This window comes from Bacidia gigantensis (genome assembly GCF_019456465.1).
Source record: "Bacidia gigantensis strain McMullin 20006 chromosome Unknown scaffold_268, whole genome shotgun sequence".
NCBI classification, from domain to species: Eukaryota; Fungi; Ascomycota; class Lecanoromycetes; order Lecanorales; family Ramalinaceae; genus Bacidia; species Bacidia gigantensis.
Genome location: NW_025408614.1, coordinates 1,400,513 through 1,414,440, shown reverse-complemented (window position 1 = coordinate 1,414,440; position 13,928 = coordinate 1,400,513). Strand labels below are relative to the sequence as shown.

The 13,928-nt window shown below is 50.1% G+C and overlaps 4 protein-coding genes across 4 annotated transcripts; 3 read left to right on the top strand and 1 right to left on the bottom strand.

Moving 5' to 3' along the window:
- Window positions 1-66: 66 nt before the first annotated feature.
- DED1 (DEAD-box ATP-dependent RNA helicase) lies at window positions 67-2,192 on the top strand (the record flags this gene model as incomplete). Its single annotated transcript, XM_044817649.1, has 3 exons — window positions 67-245; window positions 300-2,062; window positions 2,095-2,192. The coding sequence occupies 3 exons, from the start codon at window positions 67-69 to the stop codon at window positions 2,190-2,192; spliced, it is 2,040 nt and encodes a 679-aa protein (XP_044664802.1).
- Window positions 2,193-3,325: 1,133 nt separating this feature from the next.
- KY384_009162 (uncharacterized protein) lies at window positions 3,326-5,606 on the top strand (the record flags this gene model as incomplete). Its single annotated transcript, XM_044817648.1, has 2 exons — window positions 3,326-4,658; window positions 4,714-5,606. The coding sequence occupies 2 exons, from the start codon at window positions 3,326-3,328 to the stop codon at window positions 5,604-5,606; spliced, it is 2,226 nt and encodes a 741-aa protein (XP_044664801.1).
- Window positions 5,607-6,159: 553 nt separating this feature from the next.
- Window positions 6,160-9,018, top strand: KY384_009161 (uncharacterized protein; the record flags this gene model as incomplete). The annotated part of the gene is made up of 3 exons (XM_044817647.1): window positions 6,160-6,251; window positions 6,377-8,783; window positions 8,884-9,018. The coding sequence occupies 3 exons, from the start codon at window positions 6,160-6,162 to the stop codon at window positions 9,016-9,018; spliced, it is 2,634 nt and encodes an 877-aa protein (XP_044664800.1).
- A 1,057-nt stretch (window positions 9,019-10,075) lies between these two features.
- On the bottom strand, window positions 10,076-13,230 carry KY384_009160 (uncharacterized protein; the record flags this gene model as incomplete). The annotated part of the gene is made up of 4 exons (XM_044817646.1): window positions 10,076-12,174; window positions 12,259-12,820; window positions 12,971-13,133; window positions 13,187-13,230. The coding sequence occupies 4 exons, from the start codon at window positions 13,228-13,230 to the stop codon at window positions 10,076-10,078; spliced, it is 2,868 nt and encodes a 955-aa protein (XP_044664799.1).
- Between the last annotated feature and the right edge of the window lie 698 nt (window positions 13,231-13,928).

Here is a 13,928-nt window from a genome sequence, read left to right as displayed (position 1 = left end):
GCTGACAGTCATAGTCCTCCTCGAAACTAAACACTAAAGATAAGATATTGAAAATTCTCAATAAATATGGCCGATCAGCTTAACATGGGCGGCCTCTCGATCGACAACCGCCAGCCCAACGGTATTGGTGGCGGTCGTAGTACTTACATCCCTCCTCATATGCGCGGTATGCAGGCTGAACCCAACAACGCCCGACCTCCGCCAATGAGCAGCTCACCTCAAACAAACGGTGCTTGGGGCGGCCGGTAAGCTTTCTATTCCGGTGTGTTGGCTGTCTCTCCTCACTGACACACTAAAAGTGATATTCGTAACATGCCCGGCGGCGGAGCCCCTCCGAGCTGGGCCGATGCCCCGAACTTCACTCCACGCGATGGACCTGAGAGCGCTCAGGGTGGCGGTGCGCCTACCACGTGGAATAGTGCCCCCTCGCGTCAGTTCGATCCTAATGCTTACAGAGGATCTGGAGGTTCGTCATATGGAGGTGGCGGCAACGCCGCTCGCGGTTCCGGAGATGGTCAATGGCGAGATGGGAAACATGTACCCGGCCCGCCAAACACCCGTCTTGAGCGTGAACTTTTCGGTGTCCCCAATGATCCTTCAAAGGTGCAGTCTGGTATCAATTTCGCGAACTACGACGATATTCCTGTGGAGGCTTCCGGAAATAATGTGCCCGAGCCCACCATGCAATTCAGCAACCCTCCTCTTGATGAACATCTCTTGTCGAATATCAAGCTTGCGAACTACAATACACCTACTCCTGTCCAAAAATACTCTGTTCCCATCGTCATGGCAGGTCGTGATCTAATGGCCTGTGCTCAAACAGGTTCCGGAAAGACTGGTGGTTTCTTATTCCCTATTTTGTCTCAAGCATATCTTAATGGTCCAGCTTCAAACGCGCCGCCTCAAGCCGGTGGCATGGGCTATCGTTCACGCAAGGCACTTCCAACCTCCCTCATCTTGGCACCAACCCGAGAGTTGGTTTCACAAATCTTTGACGAGTCTCGCAAGTTTGCATACCGTTCCTGGGTCCGACCATGCGTTGTCTATGGAGGTGCTGACATTGGATCACAGCTGAGGCAAATTGAACGTGGTTGTGACCTGCTCGTTGCCACACCTGGACGTTTAGTGGACCTGATTGAGCGGGGGAGGATCTCGCTGGCAAATATCAAGTATCTAGTCCTTGATGAGGCAGATCGCATGTTGGACATGGGTTTCGAGCCTCAGATTCGCCGCATTGTGGAAGTGGAGGATATGCCTGGAGTCAACGACCGTCAAACACTCATGTTCTCGGCTACATTCCCCAGAGATATTCAAATGCTGGCCCGTGATTTCTTGAAAGACTACGTTTTCTTGTCAGTCGGACGTGTCGGCTCAACCTCGGAAAACATTACCCAGAGCGTTGAGTATGTCGAGGATATGGACAAGCGGTCCGTGCTGTTGGATATCTTGCACACCGTTGGCGCCGGTCTTACCTTAATCTTTGTGGAGACGAAGCGCATGGCGGATTCGCTGTCCGACTTTCTTATCAACCAGAACTTCCCTGCCACATCAATTCACGGTGACCGCACTCAGCGTGAGCGTGAGCGAGCTCTAGAGATGTTCCGCAATGGGCGCTGCCCTATCCTAGTCGCTACTGCAGTTGCAGCTCGTGGGCTAGACATTCCAAATGTGACTCATGTCGTCAATTATGACCTCCCAACAGATATCGACGATTACGTTCACCGTATCGGTCGTACAGGACGCGCTGGTAACACAGGAAAGTCCACCGCTTTCTTTAATCGAGGCAACCGTGGGATTGTTCGAGATCTGATAGATTTACTCAAAGAAGCTCACCAAGAAGTTCCCGCATTCCTTGAGAATGTGGCGCGCGAAGGCTCTGGCTTTGGCGGTGGCCGCGGTGGGGGGGGACGATCAGGTGGACGTGGTCGAGGAGGTGCTGCTACACGTGACTTCCGCAAGGCTGGGGCTGGAGCTGGAGGTGGTGCAGGAGGTGGCGTTGGCGGCGGCTTTGGCGGCCCCGCTGGAGGTGCGTATGGAGGCGTGACAGCTTTCTTCCGTCCCAGTACGTTCACGATACTAACATCCAATATTTAGGCTATGGTGCTCCGGCCTACGGTGGTTATGGAGGTGGCGGCTACGGTGGGGGCTACGGTAACCCCTCTGGACCAGGTGGCCAATCCTCCTGGTGGTAGATCTGTCACCAACGTCACATGGTCCTCATTCAGCAAAGTGTTCGTGCTCAGAAGAAAATTCACACTACGGCTTGCTCATCTATACTCTCTGGCGTGGCGACTATGGCTTTCTTAGATTCCTATTTCTATCTCTCTCCTTTTTTCAACATCATGGCTGGGGCTTTGCACTTTCTAATAAACGACCTTAACGACTGGAGACCGGTGCCGAAGGGCAGCGACATCGATATTTCGAATCACAGCATACGAGAGAAAAGTTGTGTTATACCCATATAGACTATTCGACCCCATACAGGCTTTGATCTCTCCTCATGAGACTTAGAAAGCTGGTATAGGTACGTATGGGCGTTCGCATGACGTACCTGCTCTATTGGCCAGGTATCGGATCCAGGCAATATGATGACCAAATAGATTTGTTTGATTTCGAAATTCGCGAACATGATATCAGAGCATGGGGCTCTCATACGGGTGGTCATACATTAGCTGCACCCGTATCGCAGCTTCACCGAGGGCTGATATTAGAAAACGGCAGGTGGAAGATGAGACGAAATGCAGGCATTGTGGTCAACGGCAAATGATGAAAGTACGAAGAGCACAAGGAACTCGACTCAATGACAGAACATGGTCAGACAGTTGAGAGGTGATTTTACGTGATACCGAGAAAAGTGATTTTCGCGGTGCTTGTTAGTGTTCACCTGAAGTTGACGATAATACCCCAAATAGTCTTGCAAGAAGTCTGTCGATAGAATCAAAATAGGAACGTTTTTCGAGCTTTAATCACATCTATAATCAATCAAATACTCAAAGATGTCTACCTGTCAATCAATATAGCAATGACCAGGTGAAGCTCGCTAAGTGAAGCTTCTAGCGGAGTTTGCATCGGATTGTATAGGTTCCTTTCGTAGGACGTCGAGGATTCGCCCGCGCCTTTCCGAGTCTGCCGCATGTCTACAGCCGCAACAAAAGGCTAAGACCTTTGAGACAGAGAGCTCGAGGACACTTCCACATTTTGGCAGAGTCCAAACCTCAGCTACTCGCGCTCTTGATAAGTAGGGACCAGAAAGCTACGAATGCTGGGCTCTATACCCAAGGGGGCAATATGGTGGATTTAGCGTGGGTACAATAATGATGAAAGCATGGCGTCCGTGAAAGCCTCAAACCAACCAATTCCGCCAAGTGACGCCCAACACTCTTCTGCAAGGGGTGACTCTCGCGATCATGCAGCAAAAGTGACTCCTAAGACTCGCAAAGCCCCTTCAAAGAAATCTTCACGATCAACGTTGGAGCATCTTCTCTCACCCACTTCGACGGACAAACTCGCGGACAAGGGGCCACATCCCAACCTCCCTGCTGAGAACCTCGAATCCTCCAACGGGCAGAGCATCATCTGGCTCGACAGCCAGATTGTAGACACTGATGCCCAGAAAGACCCTTCAGAGTCTCTCACTAAACTAGTCGAGTCCATTCCTGCCCCCAACATGGCTGGTACACATACAAGACGAAATGCAAATGGGACTGTCGGTTCTGTCTACTCTGGTAACAAAATACGGCATCTCAAGAAGGAAGACGGCATACCTTTGTGGAGAAAAGATATACAACTGGAGTTTCTACGTCGCGTGTTCGAAGACGACACCAAATGTTTTACCAAGACATCAGACATGACTCCTGGTCATTCATTTGCCGATATATATATTGAAGCGATGGCAAACAGCTCGAAGACTAGCAAAGTGTTGAAGGAGAAGCTGCTCTCGGACCGACGAGGCGCCATGAGTATGGCAATGATATGTTTGCTGGTCAACGTCGGCAGGATGAATACCACCTTGAACTGTAAGTTAGTACCCCCAAACATGGATGTGGCAAGCTCTAAGAACTTAGTCTTTCCCGAGATGCGAGCCCAGTTACGGACCTTCCACGCGATTCCTTCTCTTCAAGCAAACCAAGATCCAAACGCCTATAAACAACTGCAAGATGCACCGCGCCTCAAGTCTATCTTGAAAGGCGCTTCAGAAGATAAGGATCAGCCAAGTACTATCGAAAAACTCGAGAATACTCCATCTCCTCGTACGAATCCAGTCCATTTGATATTTCTCCTTTCACAATATGCCCCAAAGGTCTCAGAGGCCCATTTCATACCTCCACGAGACTTTTTCGACCTAGTCATGAGACCTACCCTGAGCAGCAAAAGCCGAGCGTGCGCCTTTCTCTGGCTCATGTGGTGGTACCTCGAAAGTGACTTCTCTGCTGACGCTGCGCTACATAATCCGTTTGGGGAGGGTCAGCGGGGAGAAGACAGCGACGGGCTGCCCATCAAAGTCCCGGCATTTGAACACTTGACTGAAGCACAGGCGGATGCAGAGAACGTAGACACTGAAGAGGAAATGCAGTATGGAGAGCGCAAACGGGTTGAGCGTCGCAAGATCCTAGAAGAAGATGAAACGGTTGGACCTCCACTAAAAAGGCAAAGAAAAGGTAAGTCGAGTTCTTCGATCAATTGGTTACGTTGTACTGAGGGTTTAAATTTCAGGCGACGACTCAATCATAGCTATATCAGATACGGATCCTACGCGGTCACCTTCTCCACCTATCAATTTACCAAGAAATGATAGCATAGATCAAAGCTTTGCTGCCCAAAGCCCTGTCAACGAGCATGGATATCCGCGATACCCTAGTATTGCAAGCAAAAACGAGTCGTCCGCTAATCAGCGCCTTGTTCTGAAAACGCGGTTGGACAATCCAATGAGCTCCTCCCCACCTCTACCACCCGGCTCTGGGCATCCAGTCATAAGTGCAAATTCCAACGGACATCGACGACCCCGACCACAAACGTCACACCAGAAAGCAGTGGACGAGAATCGCAAGATGCATATCGATCATATCTTGCATAGACAAATGCAGTCGCAGCAGTCGCAGATAAGGCGCCAGAAGCGGAGACACAGCAGTACCTTCGGTATGATGGTGATGAATCGTTTGAAAGATCTACCCGATATGTACGACACTGATGATGAAAACTCGTACGGTCCTGGTGGCCTTGTGCCTAACAGAAACGAAATTGATGACTATGGTGAGGAGGCTGTCAGATACAGAAAGATTATTGATCGGGCAATACGGAGGCTGGATAGAGATCAATACGGAAAGTCGGCTGAAGGACTGGTGCACCATTACGAGCAGCATTTAGGGGTTCCGCGGGAATTTAACCGTGGCAGGGAACGACCCGAAATGTATACCCATCAGGACGCTCACAACCGTGCCCACCTTCGAGGTGGGTCTAGACACCAGAAGGATGCTGCAACAGATGAGCAATTGGATGATCTGGATCTGGATCTTCTCGGCGAAAATCGCAATAGTGATCAAGAAGGCTACAGTGAGGATTCGGAGGGCGAAGATGCTGATATGACTGAAGATGATATACCTACGTGAATCCAATGTTTTCTGCATGGCGCCTGGGGTTTGCCTATAGATGGTGGAAAGGCTGGGCTAAAAGGAAGATGGTTTCAGTCACATTCACTGCTGAGACCAAAGCTATAATGCAAGCCATATCGACATTAATGACATTTTGTATACTATACAGCGCTCGAATGCGTATTTACAGTTTTCCCGTTTCGGAACCTCGAAACATCACTCTCTTCTGAGCTTTCCATCTCTTGCATGTTTTCATTCTTTGTAGCTCCATTACTGAAATATAATTCCGATGAACAGTGCTGCGCCCAAATTATGCAGACTCCCATTTCAATTCGCTTCGACTCGAGCGCCCTGCATATCATTGCCTGAAGCGCACTACCGATTTTCTTTTGTCTTCCCACGACCTTGCGCCACACCGTTTACCTCTTCTTTTGCTACAGCCACGCATTCGCTTCATCCATCTTTCACCAATAGACCTAGACTGCAGATACTCAAAACACTGATACAGCAACGACTTTGCTCGTACCGACGTGGGGACGCCAATTGTACTGAAACTTCGCATTTTGGAAGCATGGATGCAAGCACGGGTCGCGAGGTGCTTCCAAAGAATGTGAAGCCATTGCACTACGATGTGACTTTGGAGCCAAATTTTGAAAAATTTACGTATGCAGGAACGGTGGCCATAGAGTATGTGCAGCAATTTCCGTGGAGGCTGTCTTCGTCTCTTCGCAGCCGAATGCTGAAGATCAATGTTGTTCCAATCAATGCTGATGCTTGCCGCGAGATAGCCTTGATGTGAAAGAGGATTCTACGTCTATCTCCCTCAATACGTTGGAGCTTGATATCCATTCTACCAAAATATCTTCAGGCGGCTCCGACATCGCAGTGGCTCCTCAATTAGCCTACAATGAAGACTCTCAGACAACTACAATATCTTTCGAACGAAAGCTCCCAGCAGGCACAAAGGCAGTCCTTACGCAAACGTTTACTGGTTACCTCAACGATAAGCTTGCAGGCTTCTACAGATCATCATACAAAGACAAGGATGGCTCAACGAAATGGCTGGCATCTACACAGTTCGAAGCTACGGACGCTAGGAGAGCATTCCCATGTTTCGATGAGCCAGCATTAAAAGCAGAATTCACGGTGACCCTCATAGCAGACAAGCATCTAGTATGTTTGAGCAACATGGATGTGGCTTCCGAGAAGGAAATCAACTCAAGTATAACAGGTGGGATGAGGAAGGCCGTGAGGTTCAATAGGTCTCCACTCATGTCTACTTACCTAGTAGCATTCATCGTGGGAGAGCTCAATTATGTAGAGACCAAAGAATTTAGGATACCTATTCGCGTCTATGCCACTCCGGATAAGGACATCGAGCACGGAAAGTTCTCTCTGGACCTTGCGGCAAAGACGTTAGCTTTCTATGAAAAGGAATTCGCTGCTCCATTTCCCCTACCAAAGATGGATATGGCTGCAATTCCTGACTTTAGTGCAGGAGCAATGGAGAACTGGGGTCTCGTGACGTATAGAGTCGTGGATCTATTATTCGATGAGAAGACTAGCGGTGCAGGCACAAAGCAGAGGATTGCGGAGGTGGTGCAGCACGAGCTAGCTCATCAGTGGTTCGGCAATCTCGTGACTATGGATTTCTGGGAGGGCTTATGGCTGAATGAGGGCTTTGCTACATGGATGTCTTGGTACTCGTGCAACAAGTTCTACCCTGAGTGGAAAGTATGGGAAGGTTTCGTGACAGACAACTTGCAAGGAGCACTGTCTCTAGACTCGCTTAGAAGCAGTCATCCGATTGAGGTGCCCGTGAAACGAGCCGATGAGATAAGTCAGATCTTTGATGCCATATCATACTCCAAAGGGTCGTGCGTCATCGTCATGCTTTCGAAATACCTCGGTGAAGAGACATTCATGGAGGGCATACGGTTATACATCAAGAAGCATGCTTATGGAAACACTCGGACGGAGGACTTATGGGCTGCTTTAGCTGAAGCGAGCGGCAAGCCCGTAGAGAAGGTAATGGCCATATGGACGAAGAATGTTGGCTACCCAGTCGTGACTGTGACGGAAAATCCAGATAACAAAAGCATTCACGTCAAACAGAATCGCTTCCTCCGCACATCAGACGTCAAATCCGAAGAAGACGAAACACTCTTCCCTGTTTTCCTCGGCCTTCGAACAAAGAGTGGAATCAACGAAGGCCTTACCCTCTCCGTTCGCGAACAAGACTACCATCTCCCCGACGGCACCTCCTTCTACAAACTCAACACCGACCACACCAGCACTTATCGCACTTCCTACACTCCGTCGCACCTCAAGAAACTCGGCGAAGCCGCTGCATCCGGCTTGCTCTCTACCTCTGACCGAGCGGGCATGGTCGCCGACGCGGGCGCCCTCGCCTCGTCCGGCTACCAAAGCACGTCCGGCCTGCTCTCCCTCCTAAAATCCTTCAGCGCCGAGACCGAGTTCATAGTCTGGGAAGAACTCCTAACGCGTATCTCCGCGATCCGGAGCGCCTGGCTCTTCGAACCGCAATCCATCCAAGACGCCCTTAAAACCTTCCACCTCTCCCTCGTGTCCACCAAAGCCCATGAAAAAGGCTGGACCTTCTCCCCCTCCGACGGCCAGATCGAGACGCAATTCAAAGCGCTCCTATTCGGCTCCGCTGGCCTCGCAGGTGACGAGAAGATCATCTCGGCGGCTCTCGACCTCTTCGCAAAATTCGCATCCGGAGATCGCGGAGCTATCAACCCCAATATCCGTGCCTCTGTCTACGCCATCGCTTTGCGTCTCTCTCCTACCCAGCAGGATAAGGAGAAAGCTTACGATACTCTTTTGAATGAATACCACACCGCCCCCACCGCCGACGAGCGCAACACCGCTCTCCGCGCTCTATCGCGCGTCGGGTCCAACGCAGCACTCACCAAGCACACGATAGAATTACCGCTCAGCGACGACGTCAAGGCGCAGGATGTTTATCTCCCCATCGCGGGGCTGAGGACAGACAAAGAAGGCGTGGAGGCGCTGTGGGAATGGATGACGACGGGATGGGAGAAGCTGAATGTGAAACTGCCGCCTGGGCTGGGCGGGCTGAGTAATGTGATCAGTATCTGTGTCGGAGGGTTCACATCGGAGGAGCAGAGGGATGTGGTGAAGAAGTGGTTTGAGGGGCGGAGCACAAAGGTATGTCGTCTTTCCCCCTGGGTTGCGAATTCTGCGTTCTAGCAACGGTCGAGGGCAACGGTGTTTGTGATGGCTATCGAGCTGACTGACGCAACTATAGGGCTTCGATCGCGCACTCGAGCAGAGCTTAGATGCTGTACAGGCGAAGGCGAACTGGTTGAAGAGGGATGGGGGAGATGTAGAGGGCTGGTTAGTGGAGAATGGATATTTATCTAAAAGTGGCGAGAAACTATAAGGTAGTGAATATTAACTTAGATCACTTCACTTAATAGATAATTTAAAAGGTACATTTCTCTCATGCAAGGCTATATTGATGGACAGGAGTGCGGTGGGATCTTGCAGCCTCTGACTAGGGAGGGTGACGATGTTTGGGTCGATTGTTTTCTCGCGTTAGTTTCGTGGACTCTTATGGACAGTAGATCTATCTATAATTCACTAAAGATGTAGACCATGTGAAGAAAGTCTTCTCTGAATGATTGGCTTTGTGGAGGAAACTAGCATCAACAAGTGAAGACATTATTCTCTCACGAAACCAAATTTGGACGAACGATCACAAGAGACACGGAGCATGAAGTCAGTTTTCTGAGAGAGAAGAGGAATCAAATTACTTTAAAAGGTCAAGTACATCAGTAGACGGTAAAGTATATGGCAATGTCCCACATCTGCCCAACGCCCTACTAATCGGGGGTATCTATCATACACGCCATCTCCTCTGCTTCAATGTTCCCCAGTCTGTTCGCCCAGCTCTCATGGTCGTGAAGCTCGTCTGACAGATCACAGCGCCTCGCTAGACCCCCAAACGCCATGATGTTGCAAAGCTGAGAATTCCTCTTCGTTGTTATCCCTCACCGAAAATGTGTGTAGGAAAACTCCGAGCCCCCGTTCATAACTTTCGCATACTGTTGCGCCGGTTTGTTCTGATCCAATTTCAATTCCATTCGTAATGCATTATTCTGAAGTGAAAATTTAGTAGTTAAGCTGTAGTGAGATAGAGCGACTGGCACATCGTTTATCCTCTCGTGGGATATGTCACTGTTGGTGAGCGTTCTTGGTAAGATTCAAGTCCTTAGTGTCCTGGCACAGCTTCCACTTGTCATCGTGGAGGCGTTGTGGCAATAATCGGAGTCGGCTGGTTCTTGATAATAGTTGACTTGGGGGGTTGAGCTACCTGCTGGGCGCTGGTTTGCCGTGAGATGACTTGCATCTTTTTGCGCAGAGCTTGATGTCGAGTCCGGATGCTCTGGACCACTAATCACGTTTCAGCATGATGTCTCTCAAACTGCAAATGGGAACTACAACTTACGCTTTACCACGACCTGCCGGTCTTCCGCCTCAACGCCATTGATGAAGTCGTCTTCCGAAGCTTTTCTCTTTTGTTCGTCGCCCGTGATAGCTTTCTTAGTTGCCAACTCATCATCGTCTTCTAGCACAGCTTCCAGCATGCGGATAGCTGTGGCGTAGGCAAGCTCACAATTTGGAAGGTCCTCGCCAACAAGCTCGTTAACAGCTGCTGACCGACTCATTTCTAGGGCACGGTCGTACATCAATTTCTCAGCTGTGATACCGGAAGTGACACATATTTGATCTGCGGAAGACGCCGATGAGGTCGGAGAAGGATGATTATTCGGATGGCTTGGGTGCTCAGGCGGTAATTGCTTCTGTGACTCGACCAATTTCAAGCGGACAAACTCTGCTTTCTCAAGGGTCTCGTTGAATCGTGATCTGACCCATTGCACGACGTTATTTATGCGATTACCCATCCTCCCGTTTGCGGTCTTTCGATGCGCTGCATCATCCAAAATTTCGCCTCGATTCTTTTTCATCCACCAAGCACTAGCAATGTCCATCGATTTGGCCAAAACAGCAAGTGCCTTCACGTACAAGACGAGCGCCTCTTCTGAGAGCGTGACAATTGCGTCAATGGTCAAACCTTCGTCTTCATTTGTGCTGGCTTCTTGAGATTGCTCAGACATTCGCAGGCCAAGGCCTTGATCCGTCGACGGGGCTAGTGGAATAAGCTGCTTATACTTTACTTCCGCAAACCCGAATACAACATCGCTGCGTGTCGCATTGTCTTCAATGACTTGGACGGTCTTAGAGTCTTCGTCTAGAGGAACAGGAGTCTTCTTCGAGCCATCGTCTATCATAAGAAGACTGCCTTGATTTGTCGGGTACGCTGGAAAAGGCGCGTAAGAAGGAGGCGAATGCCCACCAGGGCCAGCTCCAAATGGTGGGGAGTAACCCAACCCAAAGAGCCTTCCACTGGCCATGGTTATGGCTTTGGAGATGGCGGATGTTGCTGAAATGGGTTCACGAAGTCTGCGTTCATATGAACTTCTTCGATGATGAGTGGAGTCTTGTCTCTTGCCCGAGACAACTTGGAGAGCCCGGGAAGGTGTGACCTGGGCTCCTGTAGTCGACGCGGGTGGCCCTTGTTGAGTTGCTCTCCGAATCATCGCGCCGCGAGTAGGATCCTGGCCGTTTCCTTGAATTCTTGGACTAGCATCGAGTTCATCTGCGAAAGCATTGACTTCGACTGCGCGCTTCTCTACAACGACGTAGTCCCTTTCGAAGGCTACGTCTTGTGCCGCTCTTTCCTTGGCTTCCCTGAGCTGTAGCGCCTTTTCGCGTTGTTGAGCTTTCTCCTGGGACGAGAGTGAAGTCCGGCTCGATTTTCTTTCCATAGCTGCTACTGCTGCATTCTTCGTACCTTGAGCGTGTAGATCATGCCGCGCTGGTGCAGTTGCGTGGGATATTATGCTTGGTCGGCGCGCTGGACTAGAGGTTTCTCTTGTAGCTTCCCTCGGAGTCTCGATGCTTTGCCTCCTGTCTCTAAAATCTCCTTGGACAGCTCTTGGTGGTGTACCAGATGATCGTCGATTGAGAGACGGATTAACCTTTAAGGCTGCGGTCTGGGGACTGCTGGAGAGTTGTGTCTTCGAAGACTGTGGAGTAATCTGCGATACACTTGGCTTGGATGTGACGGACCCCCTACTATTTGTGCTTTTCTCGCTATCTCTTGAGGACTTAGGCTTCAACACAGGCCGTGGAAGCTGACGGGCTCGGTCATCGTCAGTCAGGCCGGGAATCTCGTCTGTAATGACTGTGTTCTTGAAAAATTCCTGGAAAGACATTCTCCCGGCAGGATTGCGCTTCAAGAGCTGGCGAACAAGACTTTTCAGTGAATCGCTGACATAGATCTCACGTGGGAAGGCGATTCTATCGTCGCTTTTTTCGATCCTCCGTAGAAGTTCTACATGATTTACAGCTTTGAAGGGTGGCTTCCCGACCAACATCTCGTAAAGTACGGTTCCAGTTGACCACAAGTCAACGCTAGCATCATACTTTTCATAACGCAAAATCTCGGGGGCCATGTAGAGTGGGGATCCACCTAGGCAAGACAATGAATTAGCAGAATGGTCAGGATATGATCAAGAATCATGGAAGATATGAGTAGGGACAAGGGAGTACTCACAAAGAGTCTCTGCTAGAGAGGTGGTAGGTAATGAACGCGCGAAGCCGAAATCGGCCAGCTTCAACGTGGGAAGGGTTTCTATGCCCACATTGGGCACCAGCGTTTTCTCATGGGCCTTGAAGGGGAAGACGGCGGGCTGGACCTCCGAGTAGTAGTACGGAGAATGATTCAAGAGGAGATTCTGAGGCTTGACATCCCGGTGTATACAATTCTGCGTTCGTAGAAACTCAATAGCATTGGCCAGCTGCTTCACAAAGTGTCTCACAATGACCTCGTTGAGCCCGCCACCTGGAGGATTGGGATATTTCTTGAAGGTTTCAGCCATCGTCTCATGTAACTTGAGTGAATCTTTCTTCTTGATGAAGTAGGACAAGTCGCCGAGCTCACAGAATTCCATGATTAAATGAATATGAGCTGTGGATTCTTTACAATCGACCAGGGCGACGATATGCGGGTGATGCATGCCTTTCAGGATTTTGATCTCAGAGTATAGATTTTCTTTGAGCTTCTTATTCAGGCGATTAATGTCAACAGACTTGATGGCGACAAAGCCTGGCTGTTTCTGCGGGCAAGAGCATTAGCAATAACATTCGCAAGCGGCATTGGTCCTGCTTGACAACATTTCCATGCCGTTACTCATGGGGGCAAGAATGCATCAAGCCTCCGAACCTTGTAAAGGCGGTCGGACGACAATACTGGAATGAATACTTACAGAGACGGCAGCTTTGTAGACGGTTGCAAAGCTTCCCTTTCCTATCTCCTCCAGCCGATTGAAATTTCCAATTGTCATTTCTTTTTTGACGTATTTCTTGACATCCTCGATGTGGAGGACGGTTGGTTTTGGTCCGCCATCGTTAGTCGTCAGGCGGGTGAAGCTGTATCAAGAGACCGCCTGATCAAAGTCACGGACGGGTGAAATAAATGTCACCTCGTCGAATGGGCGAAGGAATATCTGAAGGAAGAGTCGTGCATTTGCGGGTATGGCAGACAGATGCGATGATGTTGGGATTGAGGATGGGGTGCAAGGCTACTGCTACCTGCAGGTTGGGGAGACCATCGTAAGGGGAAGGTTGGACGAGAGGAGTCGATGATTGGTAGAGGTGCTTAGCAGGCTGCAGGGACGCGATGTTTACCTAGTGGAGGCCATGAGTCTGTAGCTGGTGAAGGAGGGGTCCTGCGCGTAGTGAGGCGTGATCTGAATGTAGCGTCTGACTTGTGGTGGGAAATGATGATGTAAAGGGCTGATGTCGGAAGAATCAGAGATCTAGGGCAATAGGTCGTCCGTGCTGAGAGACACAGACCCGACACAGGTAGTAGATTGCATGAGAGAGGAGTAATACGAAGAGCTGGTAGGACAAGATAGAGTCATCGAGAAGCTGTCTCTGACTCGAACTCCCCGCAAGATGGACAAGCCAATAAAGTCAAGGCCTTCCTAAGCTCTGGTGGGCTGCTGGTGGGCTGGTGGGCTTCTCTTCAGGCACTAAAAGGGGTGCGATAAGGTAACGCTCCCGATAAGCCTTTTCCGGCCAGCACGACTGATCACGCCGTGCGCCCTCCACCACGAGAGCACGTCAACACACGCACTGGTGGCAAAGTCAGTGAGAATCATGAGTCGCTTTGTCATATCTAGCATATCTGTCCGGGCCAGTCTTACCTGTGCCAGAACGTTC